General features: G+C 39.5%; 1 protein-coding gene across 3 annotated transcripts in view; it reads left to right on the top strand.

Annotated features, from left to right (window-relative positions):
* The window catches only part of Aass (aminoadipate-semialdehyde synthase), a 57,018-nt gene that overhangs the window by 27,707 nt on the left and 7,497 nt on the right, over positions 1–21,814 (top strand). For all 3 annotated transcript variants that reach the window (XM_021656746.2, XM_060373874.1, XM_021656747.2), the window contains exons 12-19: positions 9,040–9,099; positions 9,336–9,403; positions 12,739–12,860; positions 13,016–13,142; positions 14,188–14,298; positions 14,387–14,495; positions 15,425–15,565; positions 20,308–20,475. In XM_021656746.2, the coding sequence (XP_021512421.1) occupies positions 9,040–9,099; positions 9,336–9,403; positions 12,739–12,860; positions 13,016–13,142; positions 14,188–14,298; positions 14,387–14,495; positions 15,425–15,565; positions 20,308–20,475 (906 nt within the window). The remainder of the gene's footprint in view (positions 1–9,039; positions 9,100–9,335; positions 9,404–12,738; positions 12,861–13,015; positions 13,143–14,187; positions 14,299–14,386; positions 14,496–15,424; positions 15,566–20,307; positions 20,476–21,814) is intronic.

The raw sequence follows: 21,814 nt of genomic DNA, 5'->3' as shown, positions 1-21,814 counted from the left end.
ACCATTTTATCTTTTTGCTTTTCATGTTTTTTTATTTTTCAATGTTTTTTATTATTTAACTTTTCATTTTTTTTTAATTTCATATCATGCACCCCAGTTCAACTCATCTCTCTATCCCTTTGTACCCACCCTCTGCCCTTGTAACCTTCCTCCCTTAAAAAAAAAACTCATTGGGGAAACTGTAGTGTGTCACAATGGGTCCCACAGTATACACTTTTGTCCACACTTCTTTGCTTGCAAATGTTCATTTCAATGAGTTGTTTGTCTGGTTTGAGGCCTCGGTCTTTTGCAACACTACCAATACTGGTCTTTTCTTTTCTTTTGAGATAGAGTTTCTATGTGTAGCCCTGGCCATCCTGGAACTTGTTCTGTAGACCAGGCTGGCCTCAAACTCAGACGCCTATGTGCCTCTGACTCCTGAGTGCTGGTATTAAAAGTGTGCACCACTACTGCCCAGCTCTATGCTTTTATGAGTATATTTTTTATTTATCCCAAGGAATATGGTTATAAATGCCATTTTGTGATCTTTATGTTAATTTTTTTATCTGCAGGGGATACATTCTAAGACTCCCCAGTTAACATCTGAAAGTATGCATAGTATTAGGGCCTACATTTATAACTTCTCTATTCCTGCATACTTATGACAAATTTTAACTTATAAACTAGCTGCAATAAGAGACCAATAATAGCAACTAATTAGGAAATAGAACAATGATAATGATATCTGGTAAAATTTATGTCGATGTGGTCACCAAATCTTAAAATAACTGGTGCAGAGCAGATCGTCCTTGTTCTTGATAATTTAGTAACAATGTCTGTGTGATGAAAGGAAGTGAGGTGAAAAATGCGGCGCCCGAGACTTCGTATTAAGCCACTGAAATAGCACAACTGCTGATCTGAGAACTGAGATGGCTTCTGATGTGGCTTGCGAGTGGGTGGCATGTTCAGTATGAACAGTGCTCAACTGAGATGCAGCAGTACAACACAAAATTACAGCTGCTCCTCAGAAGGATGTATAACTTAAAACTTGCTAATGGTTTGTTTCAAGAATTTCTATGTTATACTGTAATTGAGTAACTAAAACTGTGGGAGACAAAACTGTGGAAAAGGGAACATTGCTTTATCTTATCCTTCCAATGCTCTGGGCAAATATAGGATTGAACTTTGTGGATTATTTCTACTTTTGAGAATAGGTCATGGGCATGTGTTTGGAATGTTATATCATAGGGATTCTGGAAAAAAAATTTCAGAAGATTTAGATTCAACATGTTTAGACTCAAATTAAAAATGACTTCTTGCCTGTGGAGCAAGCTAACTGAAATAGAAATTCCCGTCTTTTATCTCTACTTGAATGTTTATTATACTCTGGCCCGCACACGCTCAGTGTGTGGGTCACGAGACAGAAGAGAATTACGTAGAGGCTGACCTTCCTTTTTCTGAATCTGTTATTTTTGTAACCCTAACACTCTGGAGTCTGGTGGCTTTTGGCCTGATACATTTTCTTTTTTTTTTCTTTTGTTTATTTTTTTTATCAGTTACATTTTATTAACTCTGTATCCCAGCCGTGTCCCGATCCCTCATTCCCTCCCAGTCCCTCCCTCCCTCCCTCCCTCATCTCCACTGTGCCCCTTTCCAAGTCCACTGATGGGGGGACCTCCTCCCCATTCATCTGATCCTGTTTTATCAGGTATCTTCAGGACTGGCTGCAAAGCCCTCCTCTGTGGCCTAACAGGACTGCTCCTCCCTTCGGGGGTGGGGAGACCAAAGAGCCAGTCATTGAGTTCCTCTTAGAAATAGTCCCTGTTCACCTCACTTTGGGAAACCAATTGGTTACTGAGCTACCACAGGCTACATCTGAGTGGAGGTTCTAGGTTATATCCATACATGGTCCTTGGTTGAATGTCAGTCTCAGAAAAGACCCTGTGCCCAGATATATTTGGTCCTTGTGGAGCTCCTATCCTTTCCCCATCAGACTAACTCCCCTTCTTTCTTATGATTCCCTGTACTCTGCCAAAGGTTTGGTCATGAGTCTTTGCTTTGAAAACACTGCTAGTTAGAGTCTTTCAGATGCGCTCAGTAGACTCCTGTCATACATTCAATGCACAGGCCTGATACATTTTCAACACTCCTTTACCTCTCCACTTGTCCTGGTTCATCTTCATTGATACAGCCAAGAGTCATCTGTCAGCAAAACCTCAACTGAGGACTTGTGCAGAGCAGTCTCGTTTGTGGCTTCTATAGGAGGTTGTCTTAATTATTACTTTGCAGAAGGGTCCCACTGCGGTTAGCATCCTTACTTGAACAGGCCATCTTGGGCTGTGTTTAAAAGCTAGCAAAGAAAGATAGTAAGTGGCATTCCTCCATGATTTTTTCAAGATCTTGGCCAGACTTCCCTATATGATGAACTTCCCCTCCAGTAAGTTTCTCTGGCCAGTATGGTTTACAACATTGACAGAATGAAACTAGAACATTACCCATCGCTTGTCCTCAAAGCAACACCAAAGAAATGGGAAACTCAGCTTTTCCTGAAGATGCTCTTGCGTTTTGATGCTTTCCTCCAATCCCGATGTCCCTCTATTTCTGAACTCCTCAAGCAGTCTTTTATTGCCTCATTTTTATTCTAGGATCTACACCTAGTCTTTAAAGTTTTTAAAGTTTGTAAGAGCTTGGTCCCCTAAATCTAACATGAAACTGTCTGGTGCTAGTAAGTGGATTGAACCACCTTGGAGTAGCCAGAAATGCTGGCAACTGGCTAAAATGAAAAATTGAAATTCGTGTTTTCATATTTAAAATTGTAAGTCATTTTTCTTACAGTTTCCACATTTATTTATTTTGCTCTGTATATATATGTATGTAAGTGTGTGTGTGTGTGTGTAGGTATGGGTCTGGAGGTCAGAGGACAACTTGAGATGTCAGTTTTCTTATTTTACCATGTGAATATTGGAAATTGGAATCAAAATTTCAGCCTTGGTGGCAAGTGCCTTTACCTGCCTGGCCATTTCATTTACCTCCTTTAATAAAAATCATTACTCAGTATAGTTAATGTCACATAGCTGAGGGTGTGTGTGTGTGCGCAGGAAAGTCAGTCAGCTACTTTGTGCTGAAGCATCATGAGATCTAGCTGGTGTACCTCATCCTGACAATGCACATTTGAATACATATATTTAATTTAAATAATAAAATTTATTGAAGATCTAAGAAACAACTCCTACATGATCAACTTTTCCATAAAACTGTAGTTACACAATGCATTAGGCATAAATACAAAAGCCATGAAAAGGGGCAATTTAAACGACCGAGCAAAGATAAAATGCCTGAGGAGCATGTTTGACCTGCAGAGGATGGGCTCTTTAAACACCATTAAGACAATAAAGAGCACAGGCATACGAGTGTTCAGTTACACACACTGAAGTGAACCTTTGACACTAGGAATCAGAGCTTTCTGTCATAGAGCGTTAAGTAATGAAAGTGTGCAGTGTCAAAGGAACAGAAGAACCAGCATTCAAAAGCAGCTTTGTCAGCTAGGCAATAAAACCCTCTGTAGCATGTCTCTGCTGTCCGTCATGGAATACACTGGTAGAAAGTGTGAATTGGAAAAAAGGAGCAGTGACTCCATTTATTTTCTCTGCTTAAAATCCGACAGGAAACAAACATCAACTGTTATCCTCCAAAATGGAGTCTATATTCTTCTCGGCAGGAGGATAAACCAAACCAAACCAAACCAAACCAAACCAAACCAAAACAAAACAAAACAAAACAAAACAAAACAAAACTGCTTTTGTCTGGTGATCAAGTCCCAGTCATCCACAAGCAATGCTTTCAGCTCTTTGGGGATCTTTACTTTAACTTCAACTCCGTTCATGAATGTTACTTCATTTTCAACTGTAGAATCTCCCCCCCCCCGGGGCTCCTTTCTTCCTCGGAGGCTGTGGTGTCTCACTGACACTGCCACCATCTCCGTTTCCAGGCGTTTTCTGCCTTTCTGTTTTTACCAGGCATGTTCTTTTCTATTTTCATGTCAATAGAAACTGTATGCAGACACCGTATGCCTTCTTTCCTGGAGCAACCCTTCTCATCTTGCCCTCTACATGTTGCTCCGGATTGGCCTTTTGAAGTTTTCGCTTTTTCTGAAAATTGGTGACCACGTATTTGAATGCTCTGCTTTCTGGAACCCATTCATCCCAGTTTTTATTCCAACCGCTGTAATGGATAAAGCATTTCACTTGTTTGTCCTTTATGGCAACCGCGACACACTTTGCTTCAGAAAGGCCCATGAAAGCACAGCACTCATTCGCCCTCCTAGAATTCAGGCTTTGGGTCCCACGTTGGCGCCATTTAGAAGTGATTCACTGCCGCCTCCTTCCACCATCCCTGACTGCTACTCCTAACTGTACCTCACCCAACTTCATGAATAAAATTTTTATTAAACAGAACAATATAAAGTTTTTATGTTATGTAGCATATAAAGTGTTAGGAAATATCAAAGGTATGTGATCTATAAGAGTAAATCGTACATTCAAGTGACATTTATATGGACTGAGTAGATTATATCTAGGAATATATATGTATATACATTCACATGTATGCATGCAATAACAATGAAAAAAGAGGCCATGAATTTGAAAGAGCTTGGGGAGGAGTATATGTGAGGGTTTAGTGAGAAGAGTGGGAAGGAAGAAACATTATCACCAGTAAAACCTGTCATTTAAGAAAGAAAGTGAAAATAGTAACATCGCCATGAAAGCCACATTAAAAGACTGTGCCAGCGTCCCCCAGCCCCTCTTTCCTAACCCAGTACTTCTTTTCAAAGCTTCCATAGCTTCTGTCCCAACTTGTAAGCCTGAACAATTTTTCTGTCTTTTGAAAGTTGTTTGTGGTTTTCTGGTGAACAATAAAAACAGGCAAGTTTGTGTCTTTGACCCTGTAAGTCCATTTTTGTTGGTAAAGCTTGTTCTTTTAAAGTTTTATACATACACACTATCTATTCTGGTTACTCTCTCTCCTGTCTTCTCCTGCTGTCTTCTCCTGGGTCTCTTCCTCCTCTGCCAGCCCCACCCCATCTCTTTTTTCTCTTTACGCATTTTGGTTCTGTCTAGTATTCTTCAGAGTTAAATCATAGCCATCTGTGTGGTCGTGCATGGGAACTAACCATCAGAATTTGGTCTGATTGCCAGGGGGTACACACATGGATACCGTCTCTCCCCTAACGCCAGAATCTGTTGGCTGTCAGCATATCAATAGTAAATCCCACAGGGCTGTGAATCCTTCCGTCTCCATAGCCTACTCTCAAGAAAGGCCAGCTTCTGTGGGTTCGTGGTTGTCATATCTGTGTTCTTAGAAGACGGTATTTTACAGCCTCTCTCCCCATCCTCTGATGCTCCCATTCTTTTCATCACCTCTCTAGAGAAATGTTTCATCAGTAAGTCTGAAATTTACTGTGAAGTTCATGCATTTTTTTCATATCAAACACTTTTGAACTATTATATTGGTTGTTGTATTTTATATATTTTTCATTCATCAAGATTTATATGATTTTGTTTTTGCTAATATGATAATTTCTGTCAACTGATTTTCAAATCAAGCTACTTTTACATTCATAAAATAAACCCACCTTGGCCACACTGTATTAATCTTTTATTTATGACCAAATTAACATTGCTAATGACTATCTCAACTTCTGTTTATTTTACTGTTGGTTGACATTTAGGTGGCTTTCTATTTGGAGCTATTACTAACAATTTTACTATAAAGAGTTTTTTTCTGACTTGTCTCTCATGTGTATATTTGTGTGTGCATGCACTTGTGCACATACCCATTAGCTGTACTTTACTGAGTTCATACTTACTTAGGATTATTGCATCTGTGCTTAACCTAATGCTTTATCATATCTTGTTGCTACATTTGTTTTTATTTTGTTTAATTGGCATTTTTATAGATTACTTTTAAATTTTTATTTATTATTAGTGTGTGTGTGTGTGTCCGTCCTATGCGTGTGGATGTGCTGCTGTCTGTGTGTGGAATCTATTCTCTCTCCTTTGTGTGGGTCCTGGGGAGTGACCTCATTGCCCACATTTGCTCACTCTCACAGTAAATATGAACAAACACACAAAACACAGTAATACCCTTAGGGGCAAACACAGCCATACCATACTCTAAATGTTATACTGTTTTCAAATTTTCTTCACTAAACAAATTGGTTCACTATTTAATTTCTTAAAACATTTAATTTTATGTGTCTGAGTTTCATACCTGCATGTGTAGGTGACTATGGAGGCCAGAAGAGGGTGCCATACCCCTTAGAACTAGTGTTATGTAGCTCATTGTGGGTGATTTTGTGGGTTGTGGGAACCAAATCTGGTTCTTCTGCAAGAGCAACTGGTACACCTAATGGCTGAGCCATTTTTCCAGCCACCTGGTCCCTAGTCCGCCGCTTTTGAGTTTTGTCTCCGTTAAGATTTTGGACGTGAGCGTGTGAAACTGGATTCTTTATTAGAATGTAACGCGAATGGCTTCCGATCTAGTTCCCGCCACAGAGCCGTTTGTGTCTGAAACCCCACGGCCCCAGACTTCACAGCATGCCTCCCACTGACGTTTTGGTCTTTCCAGTCCTCATCAGAATGGCCTGCTAAACTCTGGGCTTCTTTAGGTAGGAGTTCCACACTCTTCCACCTTTCTCTAATAAGTTGTTCCAAAGAACCATGAGTCCTACAGTCCAGGTTAGAGTAGCAAAGGCCCCACTTTTCTGCTCCAGTCTTCGGTGTAGCTCTTCTTGTTGCTGCGACAAAAAGCAGCTAAGAAGCACGTGGCAGAAGGAATGAGACCCTCAGCTGTGCTGGTACGAGCATGAGGCTGCTTGGTCCTGCAGGAGGACCAGGAAGCAGAGAGAGGACACTAAGCACAGCTAACCTATGAACCTCAAGGTCCACCCTCAGTGTCCTTAGCTGGACAACCCAACGGCTCCACAGGCTTCAAAGCAGTGCCACCAGCTGAGGCCCGAGGGTTCAGTCAGACACGTGACTTGTGGGGACCTTTTACTTAAAAACTGCAGCAGGAAGTATTTTAGAGTATATGTACTACTCCAGTTCCCCTCATTTTCACCTTTTTTTCCCCCTTCAACACATTTTTCCTTTTATTAAAAATAGATACTTTCCCTCATGTAATATATTCTGATTACAGCTCCCTCTCCCCCCACTCCTTCCAGGTCCCACCACACCTCTCATCAGGACCTACCTACTCCCTTTCTGTCTCTCATTAGAAAAAAAAAAGGCTGTTAATGGAAAATAACAAAATATAGTGAAATAAAATATAAGATAAAACAAAAACTAACACAGGAGAATTTGATGAAACAAGTGAACAAAGAAAAAAGCCAAAGAGAATGCACAAGAAATAGGGACATGCACTCAGGATCCCATAAAAAAAAAAAACACTAAACTGAATGACAGGAAATATCTGCAAAGGACCTGGTACAGACCCATGAAGACCCTGTGCATGCTGCCTCAGTCTCTGAGTTCACATGAGCTTTGCTCATGCTGATTTAGGGGGTCTTGTTTTCCCGGTGTCCTCCAGCCCCTCTGATACGCTTTCGGCCTCCTCTTCCATGGAGTTTCTCGAACCCTGTAAGGAGGGATTTAATGGAATTGTCCCATCTAGACCTGAGTCTCCTAAGGCCCCTCACTCTGCCTGATGTCTGGCCATGGGTCTCTGTATTTTTCCCATCTGCTGCAGGAGGGTGGTGGCTGAGCAAGGCACCGATTTATGAGTGTATCAGAATGTCATTAGGATTCATTCTATTGCTATCTTTTGTTAAGTTTTTTTTTTTTTGTTGTTTTTTTTGTTTTTTTTTTACTTTGCACTTAGAGTCCATATAGACTTTATGGTGTTACAGGGCACTGACTTAGGAATGACAAGGCTTTGTTTCTCTTGGTTCAGTAGATAACTTGTTGAGTATCTTTAGATACATGTAAACAATGTCATATTGTTTCTAGCATCTCCTGTGTAAGTTTTGCTTCTTTTTTTTTTCCATAATTTTATTTTTCTCATTAGTCGCATTTTGTTAATTCTGTATCCCCGCTGTATCCCTCATTCCCTCCCCAATCCCACCTTCCCTCCCTCATCTCCTCCCTGCCCCTTTCCAAGTCCACTAGTAGGAGAGGACCTCCTCCCCTTTCATATGACTCCCTTTTGTCAGGTATTTTCAAGACTGGCTGCAAAGTCCTCTTATCTGAATTCGTCTTCCAGACCTTAAAGTTAGAAAGATAGAGGAAGGCAGTCATTGTGCTTTCTTTAATCATCTGACCTAACAGCTCTGCCTGACACCCCACTGTTGGAATCTGGGTCTCAGGAACAAGAGAACACTTCACAGGTGTGGTGGCTCATACCTCTAAGCTCAGCATTCCTAGGCAGAGGCAGGAAGAGCTCTGTCAGTTCAAGGCCAGCCTGGTGCACAGAGTGAGTGTCAAGACAGCCAGGGCTCCTATGTAGAGAGAACCTGTCTGAGGGTGGAGGGAAGGATCTTCTGCCAAAGTCAATCCACCTCAATCTTCAAAGAAAACGTACAGATTCTAGATGGTATTTTGAGCTCAACTTGATCAAGTCATTATCCCCATGAGTTTTGAAACGTTTTCGTACCCATAAAACAAAATATAATCAAAGGGTGAACTCCGCTGTGAGGTTGGTGGGACTGTCTCACAAAATAGCATGGAGTTTGGGGATGGGACAGAGACTCAGAGGGAAGGTTATAATACTTGGGAAATGTATACTGTATTCAATATAATGCCTCTGATTGCTTAGGAAGGAAGAGTTTTTGTATGCTCTCAGCAAACAAAGATTGCAATCAAATTTTAGTTTTAAAATTGGACCTTGCTTTGCAACGCTATATTCTGGAATACAGAATTATTTACAGATTTTTATGATGATTTATGTATATTCAGCGGTATTTAGAAAACTTTTTCTTAAGTAAAATTTTGTTATGGTTCTAAGATGCCGTTAAGCCATGGTTGCAGTTTCGCTCACGTCTTCCCATCCTCTCTCTCCTCACAGTTGTTGTCAGATGCGTCACAGCCTCTGGAAAGCCAGAACTTCTCTCCGGTAGTGCGAGACGTAAGTTATGAGAATTTCTTCATGTGAATGTAACTTTTCCTGCCATCCTTTTTAACTCTTTTCTTTGCTGTGTGTATTCTTTCTCCTTCCTGCTTGCTCTGTCTGTCTGTCTCTGTCCTTGCCATTCTCTTCTCCCTCCCTCTCCCATATGTCCCAAATTCTGTCTCTTCTGCCAGTCATGTTTCTAGGACTAAAATGTTGAATACTAAAGAAATGTCTTCTGTATATATGTCTAGGCAGTGATTACATCCAATGGTATATTGACTGACAAATACAAATATATACAGAAACTTCGAGAAAGCAGGTATGTACTGTTAAAGATCTTGTATTTTATATTTATTCTGACCTTGGATTTGATGAAGATGCTTAAAGGCTTCAATGATAATTATTAATAATATATTTACATAGCATGTAAATTTTGATAGTTAGAAATCCAAAGTAAGCAACTTCTGAAACCAATGTAAGTTCTTTTTGCCTAAAGAGCAGCCTAGCATCTCCAGAGCATTAAAATCCAGTGGAGTCTAGCCTGGATGTGAGCAGATGTGAAACCGTGTTGCTTTTCACTAGTTTGTGTTCCTCTTCAGTTTGCAAACAGTGATTTCTAAATTATTCTTTTGAAGGAAATGAGCACATTAAACCTTTCTGCAGTACTTTTTGCTTGGGCTTTTGTTTAGAAGGTTCGGACTTTCATTTGTTTGGTATAATGTTTATCAAAGTAGGATCATAAATAGGAATTAATAGAGATAGTGAAGAAGGCAAATGAAGAGAGGAGAAAGATGCCTGAAGTAGCCCGGGAATCTGCCAAGTTCTCAGCGAGAGTTCTGCCTCCTTCATTGGCGTTCCTCTTCAGAGTCAGGAAATAGTTGTTTCTCTGAAACAGTCTTGTTTCCCCCACAGGATTGTATTTCCACTGCTCTTTTTTCACATTTTAAAAAAATAACACACAAATTGAATTAATGAGAAAAAAAGTAGTGGGAAAACACAACACAGTAGAAGTACCTTTTTATAAGTTTGTTTGTTTGCTTGTTTGGTTATTTTTAAAAGTGGTTCTTGCTAAAGAAATGGAGATGTGCTAGAATCAGATTTTTTTTTGTCATTTTTGTTTTGGTTTTAGTTTTGTTGTTATACATACGTGTTAGTTTGCTTAGAACTGCTAAGTTTAATGTGGCAATGGAATCTTCTGGTGTAAAACACTGATTATTTAATTCTTTCTAAAAATCAAGTTGCCTTTACAGTTCTGTAAGAGAATTTCTTATAGGGGAAGCTTCATATTTGCTTGTATTCATAAATCTGTTTACTCTTATTATCTGATAATTCTTTACTGTGATAGTAATGATGTGTCAACCAGTTGATCATTTCTTTAATCTATGCATCATATTTCCTAGAGCAGTCTGATTGGCTACAGTTGCTGTAACTTTTTACTTTCATTCCCTAATGTATTCTTATGCCAGGAATCTGATAATGGAGATATTTTTTGCATTTAAAAATTATTATTATTTATTACAATTTATTGACTTTATAACCTGGCTGTGGCCCCCTCCCTCATCTCCTCCATATCTCATGCTCCCTCTTCTTCCCCTATGCCCCTCTCCTAGTCTACTGATAGGGGAGATCCTCCTTCCCTTCTAACTGGCCCTAGCCTGTCAGGTCTCATCAGGACTGGCTGCATTGTCTTCCTTTGTGGCCTGGCAAGGCTGCACTCCTTAAGGGGAGAGTGATGATCATAGAGCCAGCCACTGAGTTCCTGGCAGAGACATTCCCTGCTCCACTTACTAGACTTGGAGACAGAGTCAATGGGCTATTTCTGAGCAGGTGTTTTAGGTCCTCTCCTTGTATGGTCCTTGGTTGGGGTACCAGTCTCCTCTGCAGGGCATCCAGGGCCTATTTTTTTTTTTTCGTTTAGTTGCTCTCCTTTTGGAGCTCCTGTCCCCTCCAGGTCTTTCTATCTCCCCCTGCCTTCTTTCATAAAATGCCATGCATTCTACCCAAAGTTTGGCTATGAGTCTCAGCCTATGCTTCAATACCTCTATCAGTGGAGTCTTTAAGAGGTCCTCTGTGGTAAGCTCCTATCCTATTTTCTCTGTCTGCTTCTGCTTCCAAATGTCTATCACGTTTACCCTTCTGAATAAAGATTGAGCATCTTCTCTAGGGTCTTCCTTGTTGTTTAGCTTCTTTAGGTGTACAGATTTTAGTATGTTTATCCTATATTATTATAAGTGTCTACTAACCACTTATAAGTGAGTATATACCATATACTCACTTATACCATATACTCATATAAGTGTTTTTCTGCTTCTGGGTTACCTCACTCAGGATGATCTTTTCTAGTTCTCACCATTTGCTTGCAAACTTCATGATTTTCTTGTTTTTAATAGCTGGGTAATATTCCATTGTGTAAATGTGCCACAATTTCTATATCCATTCCTCCATTGAGGGACATCTTGCTTGTTTCCAGATTCTGGCTATTACAAATAGAGCTGCTGCGAACATGGTTGAGCATATTTCAGATAATGGAGATCTTAACTAGAAAGGGAATTTACTTTATTTTGAGTGCTTCCTTATTCTTACATTCCTTCCATTGTTTTTGCAATGATTAATTAACCTGAAATTTGGGATTTAGGGGTACTGTTCATGCAGAATGAATTAGAATCTAGGAGTGTATTTTTAAACATGTTTGGACGTTTTTTATTTGTGCATGAAAAGAATGTTTCATTTACACAAATGACATAAGGCACTACTGGAAAGATTATCTAATAAACAGATAATGTTGATTCTTTCAGGTTAAATAATGGTAGTAGCTAAAAGAGATCTCTTATCAATAATTTGCATGTGTTTCTGAGTAAGGAGGGATGGGAACATTTTATATTCATATTTATTCACTTATTACAAATGAAAAGGCTGAAAGATTGCAGTGTGAGTTTATCCCAAGATCCCAATATCTGAGCCTGCAGTTAAGCCCTCAGGACTAGATCACGCCCGTAGTTTCATGATACCATCTGGCAATCTTCTTCAAAAACATTTGATAATCACTCCCATTACTAAACAGTACTGGGTTATAGTCTAGTGAGACTCCATCACCACTGTGGAGGTCAGTTTGTCAAAACAAACATCCTCTTCCCCAAAAGCACAGCTTTTAACAGAATAAATGGTTTAAGTATTAAAATCCTTTCTAGTCTTCATTTCTTACATCAGCCTAAAGATATATGAGAAAACAGTTTTTGATGCAAGTAATAGTAATCTATTGTTCAGATGACTCATTCCTTGGACTGCTGTGAGGAAGAAGTAAGATTTCCAGCATCCAGCCTCAACATAGGTTTGAACACGTGCTTCTGAAAGTATAAAGTATAAAACAAGTTACTCTACTGTAAGTCAGCAGAGAAAAAATAGTCAAGTCCTCACTCTAGTCCTAGGAACTCATGGAAGCCCACAGACATCTCAGATGCCAGGTTCTATTATCCAAGATCTAAAACAAATAATGAAGAGCATTGGCCTAAGGCATTCCTGTTGAAATTCTTTCTGTAAGCAACGCAGGGAGATTGTGTTGCTTCATCATTTAGGTTTGTGTTTCATTCGGGGATTGCAAGATTCGATTAATTTAAAAGAAGCAAAATTTAATCACACCTCCTTCTCTTTAAACAGGGAACGCGTTCAATACCTCTCAATGAGTACCAAGAAGAAAGTTTTGGTTCTTGGGTCTGGCTACGTATCTGAGCCTGTTTTAGAATATCTGTCAAGAGACAACAATATAGAAATAACACTAGGTAATGAGGTCTTTTTATTTTTAAAGAAAAACTAATTTCATTGCATGTTGCATCTGAATTTTAGCTGATTTTTATCACTAAGCTTTGCAAAGTTGTTTTGTGGAGATATTAACATGTGGAAGGAAACAAAGTGGACTTTTGTATTCCTGAAATAGGCTCTGACATGATGAACCAAATCCGACAGTTAAGCAAAAAATACAGTATTAACTCTGCTAGTGTGACCATTGGTAAACAAGAGGAAAAGCTGCAATCCTTGATAGCGGCGCAGGATCTTGTCATCAGGTATTTGGCAAGAGAAAGTTTCGTATCTGTTTTACCGTTTTTAATCTTCTCTTGCTCTACCTTTGTCTTTCTTCCATTTTCCCCCTTTTCTATTATGTCTTCTCTTTCATAAACATTTAGTTGAAAAACATATGCATGGAAATACAGAAAATGTAAACATGTCTGGGCATTGTGGAACCTTCCTGTATTCCCAGCACTTGTGTGAGACTAAGGAGGGTTGAAAGTTGGAGGCCAGTATAATTAGTATTATCCCCCCCCATTTTCCTCTTTCCCTGTTTTTCTCTTTGTCTCTTTCTCTTGCGTGCGCGCGTGCGTGTACACACCCACACCCACACCCACACACACCCACACACACGCACACACACACAAGAATGAAAAAAAAAAAAAACCCAAGTGTGTTGCTCAGTGAATTTCTCCAATGTTAACACATTTTATAATCACAATTCACATCAAGAAACAATGTTTACAATATCCCATAAGCCCTCTTATTGACCTTTTTATTGTTGGCTCTATTCCATAAGGTAAACATTGTTTTTCTATTATTTAGATTAGTTTTTGCATGTTTTCAAAGTTGGTATAGTTGAATCATTCAGTATGTCCTTGATTGGGATTGCTTTCATTCATCTGATATTGTGATTATGAGAATTAGCTGTATGAATGTACTGTTAATACTCTTGTGACTTTGATGGAGGTTAGTTTTGATTTGGGCTGTTATGAACGTGCTGCTATATATACCACATATGTATATATACGCTCTTAGTGTCAGAAAACTAGAAACAGGATTTCTAGATTGAGACACTTGTGATTCATGTATGTTCCATGAATACAAATACACATATAATAACTGAACGTAAAGAAAGAAAAAAAGACGGAAAGGGTTAGTGAAGATCACTATGTGGTAGTTAGCAGGATGAATTTGTTCTGTAGTTCAGACGTCCTTGGTCATTTCTGAGAACGACACTGCACTGTAGTACGGTTCAGTAGCCCGGAAGGGAGGAAGGGTTGAAAACCAAAGTTTCTGAATCCCTTCTACCTCTGTTTCAAGCTTGTTACCTTATGCGCTGCATCCTGTTGTGGCCAAGGCATGTATTGCAAACAGAGTTAACATGGTCACTGCAAGCTACATCACACCATCCATGAAAGAGCTGGAAAAGAGGTAAGCCCCCATCTCCAGAAAGTGCCTCCATGGCATTGTTCCTCTTTTATGTCTGACTTTTTCGTGTTCTTATTTTTCTCCGTGGCAGTGTGGATGACGCTGGCATCACAGTCATTGGTGAAATGGGATTAGATCCTGGTCTTGATCACATGTTGGCAATGGATACAATTGATAAGGCCAAGGAGCTGGGAGCCACGGTGAGTCCAGTCCCTATGAGAATTCCACTTAATAAAGCATTTAAAAATCTAGCTTCCTCAGTAGAGATAGGTTCTTCTTTTGCTTCCCATAAGTGATTTGCTATACTGTAGCCCATCCTTTGACTAGAAATTGCAGAACCTACAGATACATCTGCAAAGGCAAACAACAACTTTGGTCTTACTAAGTCTTAGAGAAAGAAATGTTACTGAAATATTTTTTTTTAATAATGATCTTTGCCTTTGAGATAGATTCTTTCAGAAAATTTTGTATTTAAAACTGAGAAAAAAACCCTTTGGAATATCAGTCTGTTGGTTAATAAGCATTTACATATGACACAGAATTATTGTATATGTAGATATGGTCACTCAAATTAAGTGCTTTATTTTTTATCATCTATATATACACATACAATACATATATGTATATTTTTTAATATAAAATTTGTAGGGACTAACCAAGAGAAAGTAAATTAGTAGTTGAACTTCTGTTTATTCATTTTTAGGATTTGCTTTATTTTTATTTTTGTGTATGAATATGTTTGTATATATATGTATACACACAGATGTGGATGCCCTCAGAGGCCAGAAGAGGGCACTGGATTCTCTGAGGCTGACTGTTGTCACAGGAAGCTACCCAATGGGGCTGCTGGGAACCAAATTTGATTCTGCTCAAAAGCAGCAAGCACTCTTAGCCACTGACCCAGCTGTCCAGTTCTAAAAGTTGATTTTCTTAACTGAATAAAATATTAGCCATATATGGCTCTGTGTCAATAAGTGTTCATCTTCCAGGATGTATATTTGAGGGCCCCAATAACTTAAAAAAATCAATAATAACATATTCACCAGATTGATATCATTAACCCCGACTAATAGCGTAAATATTCACCCCAATAATATTGATTCTTTCTAATTTATTCCTTAATTTTCAGATTGAGTCTTACGTTTCCTACTGTGGTGGCCTTCCAGCCCCTGAACATTCAGACAATCCCTTGCGATATAAATTCAGCTGGAGTCCAGTGGGAGTCTTGATGAATGTGATGCAACCTGCTAGCTATCTGCTCAATGGAAAGGTAGCGTAATCAGCAAAGGCTGGAAAATGTCCATCCCCATTGATTACGATGCTTACATTCATACATTATAAGAAAGACAAGAGTGAGCAAGGGATGTGAGCAAGGCGTTGACATCAGAAGGCCTGGCTTCGTGCTCTAGTTTCAGCCACTGCTGGCTCCTTTTCTGACAACAAGGATCATAATAGTGACTTTGCAGCCTTTGTGATGTGAATTAGTGAAGCCAGGTAGCTTAGGATCTTCCTAACAGCATTGGCAAATATTAGCTGCGGAGAGAACTCAGTGCTCTGGAGAGCCCAGGAAAGGCAACAATTCATTTCTGGCTGCAGAACTGTATTTGTTGAATTTGACTTAGCCTCTTCTCCCCTTTCATTCTGAACTCACTTGCTAAAATGGAGGGCTTTCTTACTTTTTTTTTTTTCCTGACATTGGAGGATTTGAAGAGAAAGCATGATGCTTTTCTTTTCTCTGCTAAAGTGTTACATTTTCAAGGTCTTGTTCAGATTTCCTCTTGTAGAGTTTCTTGACCACTCCAGCCTTTGTTCACAGTTCTTTTGTCTGAACTCAATCGGAGTGTCTGACACTTAGAAACTTGGATTGTCTGTGTCTAAGAATTTTCAGTGCTTCGAGTCTATAGATCTGTTCCTGAATCTTTACTGTTAGACTTCTTTAAAATGTCTCTTATATTCTTGTCCTTCTCTCTTCTCTGCCACCATCTCCTCTGCCACTGTCACCCTCAGCCACACAGTAGGCTTTAACAGAACATGATGATGAAGATAGGTGACCTCTCTTCCTCTGGCTTAACATTGAAGCCTTAAACTTTTCTAGTGATTAGAAAGGAGCCTGAGAATAAGAACATATCCTGTGTGCCATATCCTTGTGAGTTCTAGTCATTGGTATTGTTCTGACTTCTAACAAATCTGACTCTCTCCCACGTGGGGGCAGTGACTAGTCTTTCAGTTCTGCCCCTTCATAGATGGTGGTATAATTCCCACCCTCAAATTATGGGAAATTCATGCATGTGGGAAGGAAGAAGCCTCTACTCCTTTTTTTAAGAAATCAAGAGTCCCTGACTATTCCCTCTGCCCATAGCCGCTCTAGCACAGCTTTCAAAGATGTGCTCACATTGGGATCCTCCTGTGTTAATATCCTTTTGAAAATACTGGTCCAGAAATAGGCAAAACCAAGAAGTTCGTGTGATATAGTAGAAAGAACACAGGCTGTGAGTCAGGTGAATAGGCTCAGATCTGCTTGTGTGTGACTCACAGTCCGGTTTTACTTCTGAAAATAAATGTATACTTAGCATTGATTAAAAGCAAGCATATAAGGCACCAGAAAGACTGAGGGTCCCAAATAAATAATGACCTATACATTCACCACATTAAGTTTCTCATCAGTTTAGTGATCAAGCTTATGTTAATCCTAAAGATGGGAGAACTGACCCAAATCATCATGGTCATATTAATTAAAATAAGCAATGAATTAAAGCAACCTTTCTAATTTGTGTCCATGAGCTCCCTCCTCCTAAGGCAGCATTCAAAAGGTCAGCATTGGGTATGAGAAATACAAGGTTTTTGTAGCTCAAGGATGGGGTGTTTCTGGTCAGGGAATTGGTGGGAAAAATTAGGTTACAGGAGCAGAACATAGGCCTAGTAAGTTAGTCATGATGACCTTCCAAAACAAAGACATGATCGCAAAGGTGGTTATAGCAAGGTAGTCATAACAACCTTTTGAAACATAGGTAGGGTTCAAGATGGTCATAATAACTCTTTGAAACAAAGGCATAGTTGCCATTTCCTGGAACAGGCTGTACAGGACCATTTGTAGTTCAGGTTACAGCTGGAGAATAACCCAATGCTTCAGAAACAGAGGTTTAATCATAAACAGGAATGAAGCTAGGTTGTCTTTACTAGTTTACAACTTCCAAGGCCAAGATAAAGGCAGGGTGGTTCATCACTCAGTTGGAGTATTTGTTCTAGGATAGATACCCGTAATTCTCATTGGTCAGACTACTATGTGTGCAAAAAAGAATTGACTTCAGAGAAGCCTTCAACCAAAACACACGAGCTGTGCTTCTGTCGGGGGTGGATCTGGAACACAAGCATTGTCTGAGCAGAGAGAAACACATGTTCTTTGCAAAATGGATAGATGCATTTTTATGTCTTCATTGACATTCTTAGTAAAATATTGAACTGGACAGGGCCTATTTTTGAGCGTATGACACTGGACATTGCCTACTGCTATCAAATGCTGAGAAGCATGACTATGAAAGAGTCTTAAATGGCTCATTTTCTCTGCCATTAGTAAGTTAAAAGGCAGGAAAATCTTGAGTGTGATAGGTAGCAGTAGAGAAAATCTCAAACAGCAGACAGAATCAGTCAGTGAAGAGAGACTTACTAGTGGTGGTGAGCCACATGCACACAGCAGGGCACTGAGAGAAAAACCCTCTGCAAAGTGGGTGTGTGGTGGCGGGAGCCATGGCAGTTCCAAATTCAGTTTCTTCATGAGAGGAGGGGCTGATAGTGGGAGAAACATCTCCCAGGTTTTAAGCCTCTGGTCAGGAGAGTGATGAATAAGCTAGCATCCTGGAAAGAAGAAGAAGTAGCCAGTAATCGTGAAAGTTCAAAATCTTTATTGCCTAATTATGCCCCCTCTCCCTATCTGTCTGTTTATTAGCGCATCTTTCTAGCTCTTAGTTCCTCATACCCACACTGTTAACTTGGGATTAGGTCCACTGACTGTTAGTTTTTCTAAATAAATCCCTAGCAGTCAGTTTAAATTACTTGATTTTATTTACAAGAATTACATGAAACCAGATGATTTATTTTACATTGGATTTTTTTTTCTCTTTTCTAATTATGTAGGGTCTTAACACATAGTCTAGGCTGGCCTTGAACTTTTAGCAATTCTCCTGCTTCAGCCTTCTAAATACAGGGATTATAGGGTTTTTTGTTTTGTTTTGTTTTGTTTTGTTTTGTTTTGTTTATTTACTACAGCACCTGACAGCTTGTTTTCTTCAAAATTTGTCCTGCTCTTCAATTAAAGAAGCAGGACTTCAGAATTGCCTTAAGTTACCTTAGGAAACCTTAGGTTACAGAAGCGAGATGGGTATAGAGACCTGGCATGTGGCTTCTTTATTAGGTTGCTTTTAAAGCTAGAATCCTATTAGAAGAAATTCAATACAGTCCAAAGAAGGTACTCTGAGCAAATTAAATGGGAAGCATCCACATTCTTTGGAATCTTACCGATTCTAGAAGGTACTGTGCAAGTGACCTTTTCAACTAAAAAGGTCTCACCTGATACATTCTATGTAGAGTGGAACCCTTTTCTTCTGGGCCCTCAGTTTTGTATAAGTTAGTTTCCATTTTCACTCTCACACCTTAGTACAGAACTCATCAGCAAATGGGTTCTGGGCACCATTGCATTTAGCCTGTTTTCCTTTGGGAAAAATCCTTCTGAATCCTGGCAAGTCCCTCTTGTAGTCTTGGTTTGTGCAGCTTTAGAAACACAGTCAAATTGTTTCCAACAGGACAAAGTCCAGCTTGACAGCAACCTCTGCTCCAATCTTATCATTTCAGAATGTTTTATCTGAAGGAGAACCAGACTTCAAGCTCTAATAGGAAATGTAGTACTCTAAAGTTAAACATGAAACAGTGTCTCCTTGCAATTTGGAAGTGTGCTGGGGAGGGGTAGGAGGCTCTAGGGAATCAAGGCTTAGCTTCTCACAAGCAGTGAATTGTATGTGAGCGTCACTATGTAGTTGCTGCATGGTCTCTGTTGTGAAGGGAGGTTTCTTTCTGCTGCCTCTTCAGCCACCTCCAACACATACGCATTCAGTAAATGTTTTTCCCCCCCGATGAATGAAGAGTGAGAAGAAGATGTGAATTGTGTCTCATTCATCGCTTTTCTATTCTCTCTACAATTTGTGTGATTTCTGGCACATACATAATGGGTATACAATAAATGATAGGTGGGTGAATGAAAAGTGCAAGACAAGTGCCAAATTCAGAAGAGATGAGAGAAAAGGAAAGAAGATTGACATTCCTATCAGAGCATACAAGCCACTCAATGCACATTTGATGTTATTATATTACAAAAGAGAAAAACAAAACAAAACCAATCAACCAACCAACCTACCTACCAACCAACCTACCAAACAGCCTAATGCAGTACAGTACTATTTTTTAATTTTAATTTTATATTAATTACAATTAATTCACTTTGTATCCCAGCTGTAGCCCACTCCCTCATCCCCTCCAATCCCATCCTTCCTCCCTCATTTCCTCCCAAGCCCACTGATAGGGGAGGTCCTCCTCCCCTTCCATCTGACCCTAGCTTATCAGGGTTCATCAGGACTGGCTGCATTGTCCTCCTCTGTGGCCTGGCAAGGCTGCTCCCTCCTCAGGGGGAGGTGGTCAAAGAGACAGCTGCTGAGTAATGTCAGAAACAGTCCCTGTTCCCATTACTAGGGAACTTACTTGGATACTGAGCTGCCAGCACAATACTATTTTAACCAAGAACCAATTGAAAACAAAACCTTTGTTTAGAAAATAACATGTATTAGGCTTTAGAAGTTTGGGGAAAAGTCCAGCAAGTTATTCCAAAAGGAACAGCTTGGCTGATGTCTCAGTCACAATTTCATTGATGTTTTTCAAAGCTCTGTAGTTTCTTTTGTATAAATAATGCAAATGAACCCAGAGGAAACAAACTGTTGTGAACCTCGGCTTTTTTTCAATCTTCCTCAGGTTGTAAATGTGACAGGAGGAGCCTCTTTTCTCAGCTCTGTCACATCCATGGATTACTTCCCAGGCCTAAACTTGGAAGGGTATCCTAACAGAGATAGTACAAAGTATGCTGAAATTTATGGTATTCCATCTGCGCACACAGTGTTGAGAGGAACACTGAGATACAAGGTAAGTACTGTATTTTAAACACATTGTTACTTCTGTTATAAGTAGTGTATAGTCTTATTTTTCTAACAATTAAAATGAGAAACCAAGTTGAAGTTTATTTATTTATTTTTTTTCAGAAATCTTAAGTTAGTTCCTTCACAATGTCATACTTTCATATAATTTATTCTGGTTAATTTCTTTCTCTAGTCACTATTTTTTTCTGTAGTACTCTTTCTGACAACCTTTTACCTACTCCCTTACCCACTCATTTCCCTACTTCTCCCTTTACAAGATTTATGATTTGTTTTGTAGTGTGGCTCATTTAGTTTAATCATGGCTGTTTGAGTGACTGCTGGATTGGGAGTCTCTTCTCTGTGCTCTGCTATTCCTATGGTCTTCCTCCTCCTCTTCTGCAGTGTCTCAAGAGCTGTGGAGGGAGGGAACAAAAGTCTCGTTTTTGTGTGAATACTCAACTTCCTCTTATTCTCTTCCTCCTGTGCAGCTATGACACTGTCCATTACACTTCACTATTAAAAAAAAATATATATTTTTGTTAAAAGTGTTAGGAGACCCAACTCAAAATAGTGAATTTACTGTATGGACTAGTTGAGGATTGGGAGCATGTAGGAGGCCAGCTCAAATCAAATGCTGGATTTGAGCATTTAGTTTCTTGGTCTTGCCAGAGTTACAGGGTCTCAGCTTTCGTGCAATACCAGGTGGGTGCTGACTTCCTGTTATGGCCTGTTAGGTTCAAATCCTTCTTTCTCCAAGAGCTAAAACTATAAATTTCGTTTTGTTAGTAGCATCATTTGAAACACATGGATTGGGGCTGGGGAAGTGACAGGGTTAGAGGGATTTCTCAAGAACAAATCTGCAATGCTTTCTTAACCATGAAATAGGGACTTCAATTGATCACATGTGAGAAGTTCAAGTATGTTCAAAATGAGAAAACCAGGTAACAGAGACGTGTAACAGGTAGCATGACAGCCTTCTTTTCCTGTTCTGTACATATATCTTCATTGTAGGGTGTATGCTCTGCTTGGTGTGTGTGTGTGTGTGTGTGTGTGTGTGTGTGTGTGCGTGTGTGTGTGTGTGTGTGTGTGCATGAATTATTATTCCTCCCTTCACAAGAAAGCTAAATAGAAAGAGCTAGGTTGATAGGGTATTTCTTGGAATGCAAGAGGCCCTGTATGTTATCCTCAGCACTTAAAATACATAATGGTACAATAAAGAAAGATTATAGCTGACTGTTCCATTAAATAATGATCTGTTAAGCTGTATTATAAAATTCACCAGAAAATTATCCCTTATGCTGCCTGAACGTACCACACAACATAGTACTGAGAAAATGAAAAAGGAC

The sequence above is a fragment of the Meriones unguiculatus genome, chromosome 21, assembly GCF_030254825.1.
Source record: "Meriones unguiculatus strain TT.TT164.6M chromosome 21, Bangor_MerUng_6.1, whole genome shotgun sequence".
Taxonomy (NCBI): domain Eukaryota; kingdom Metazoa; phylum Chordata; class Mammalia; order Rodentia; family Muridae; genus Meriones; species Meriones unguiculatus.
This window is presented reverse-complemented; position numbering and strand designations above follow the sequence as displayed.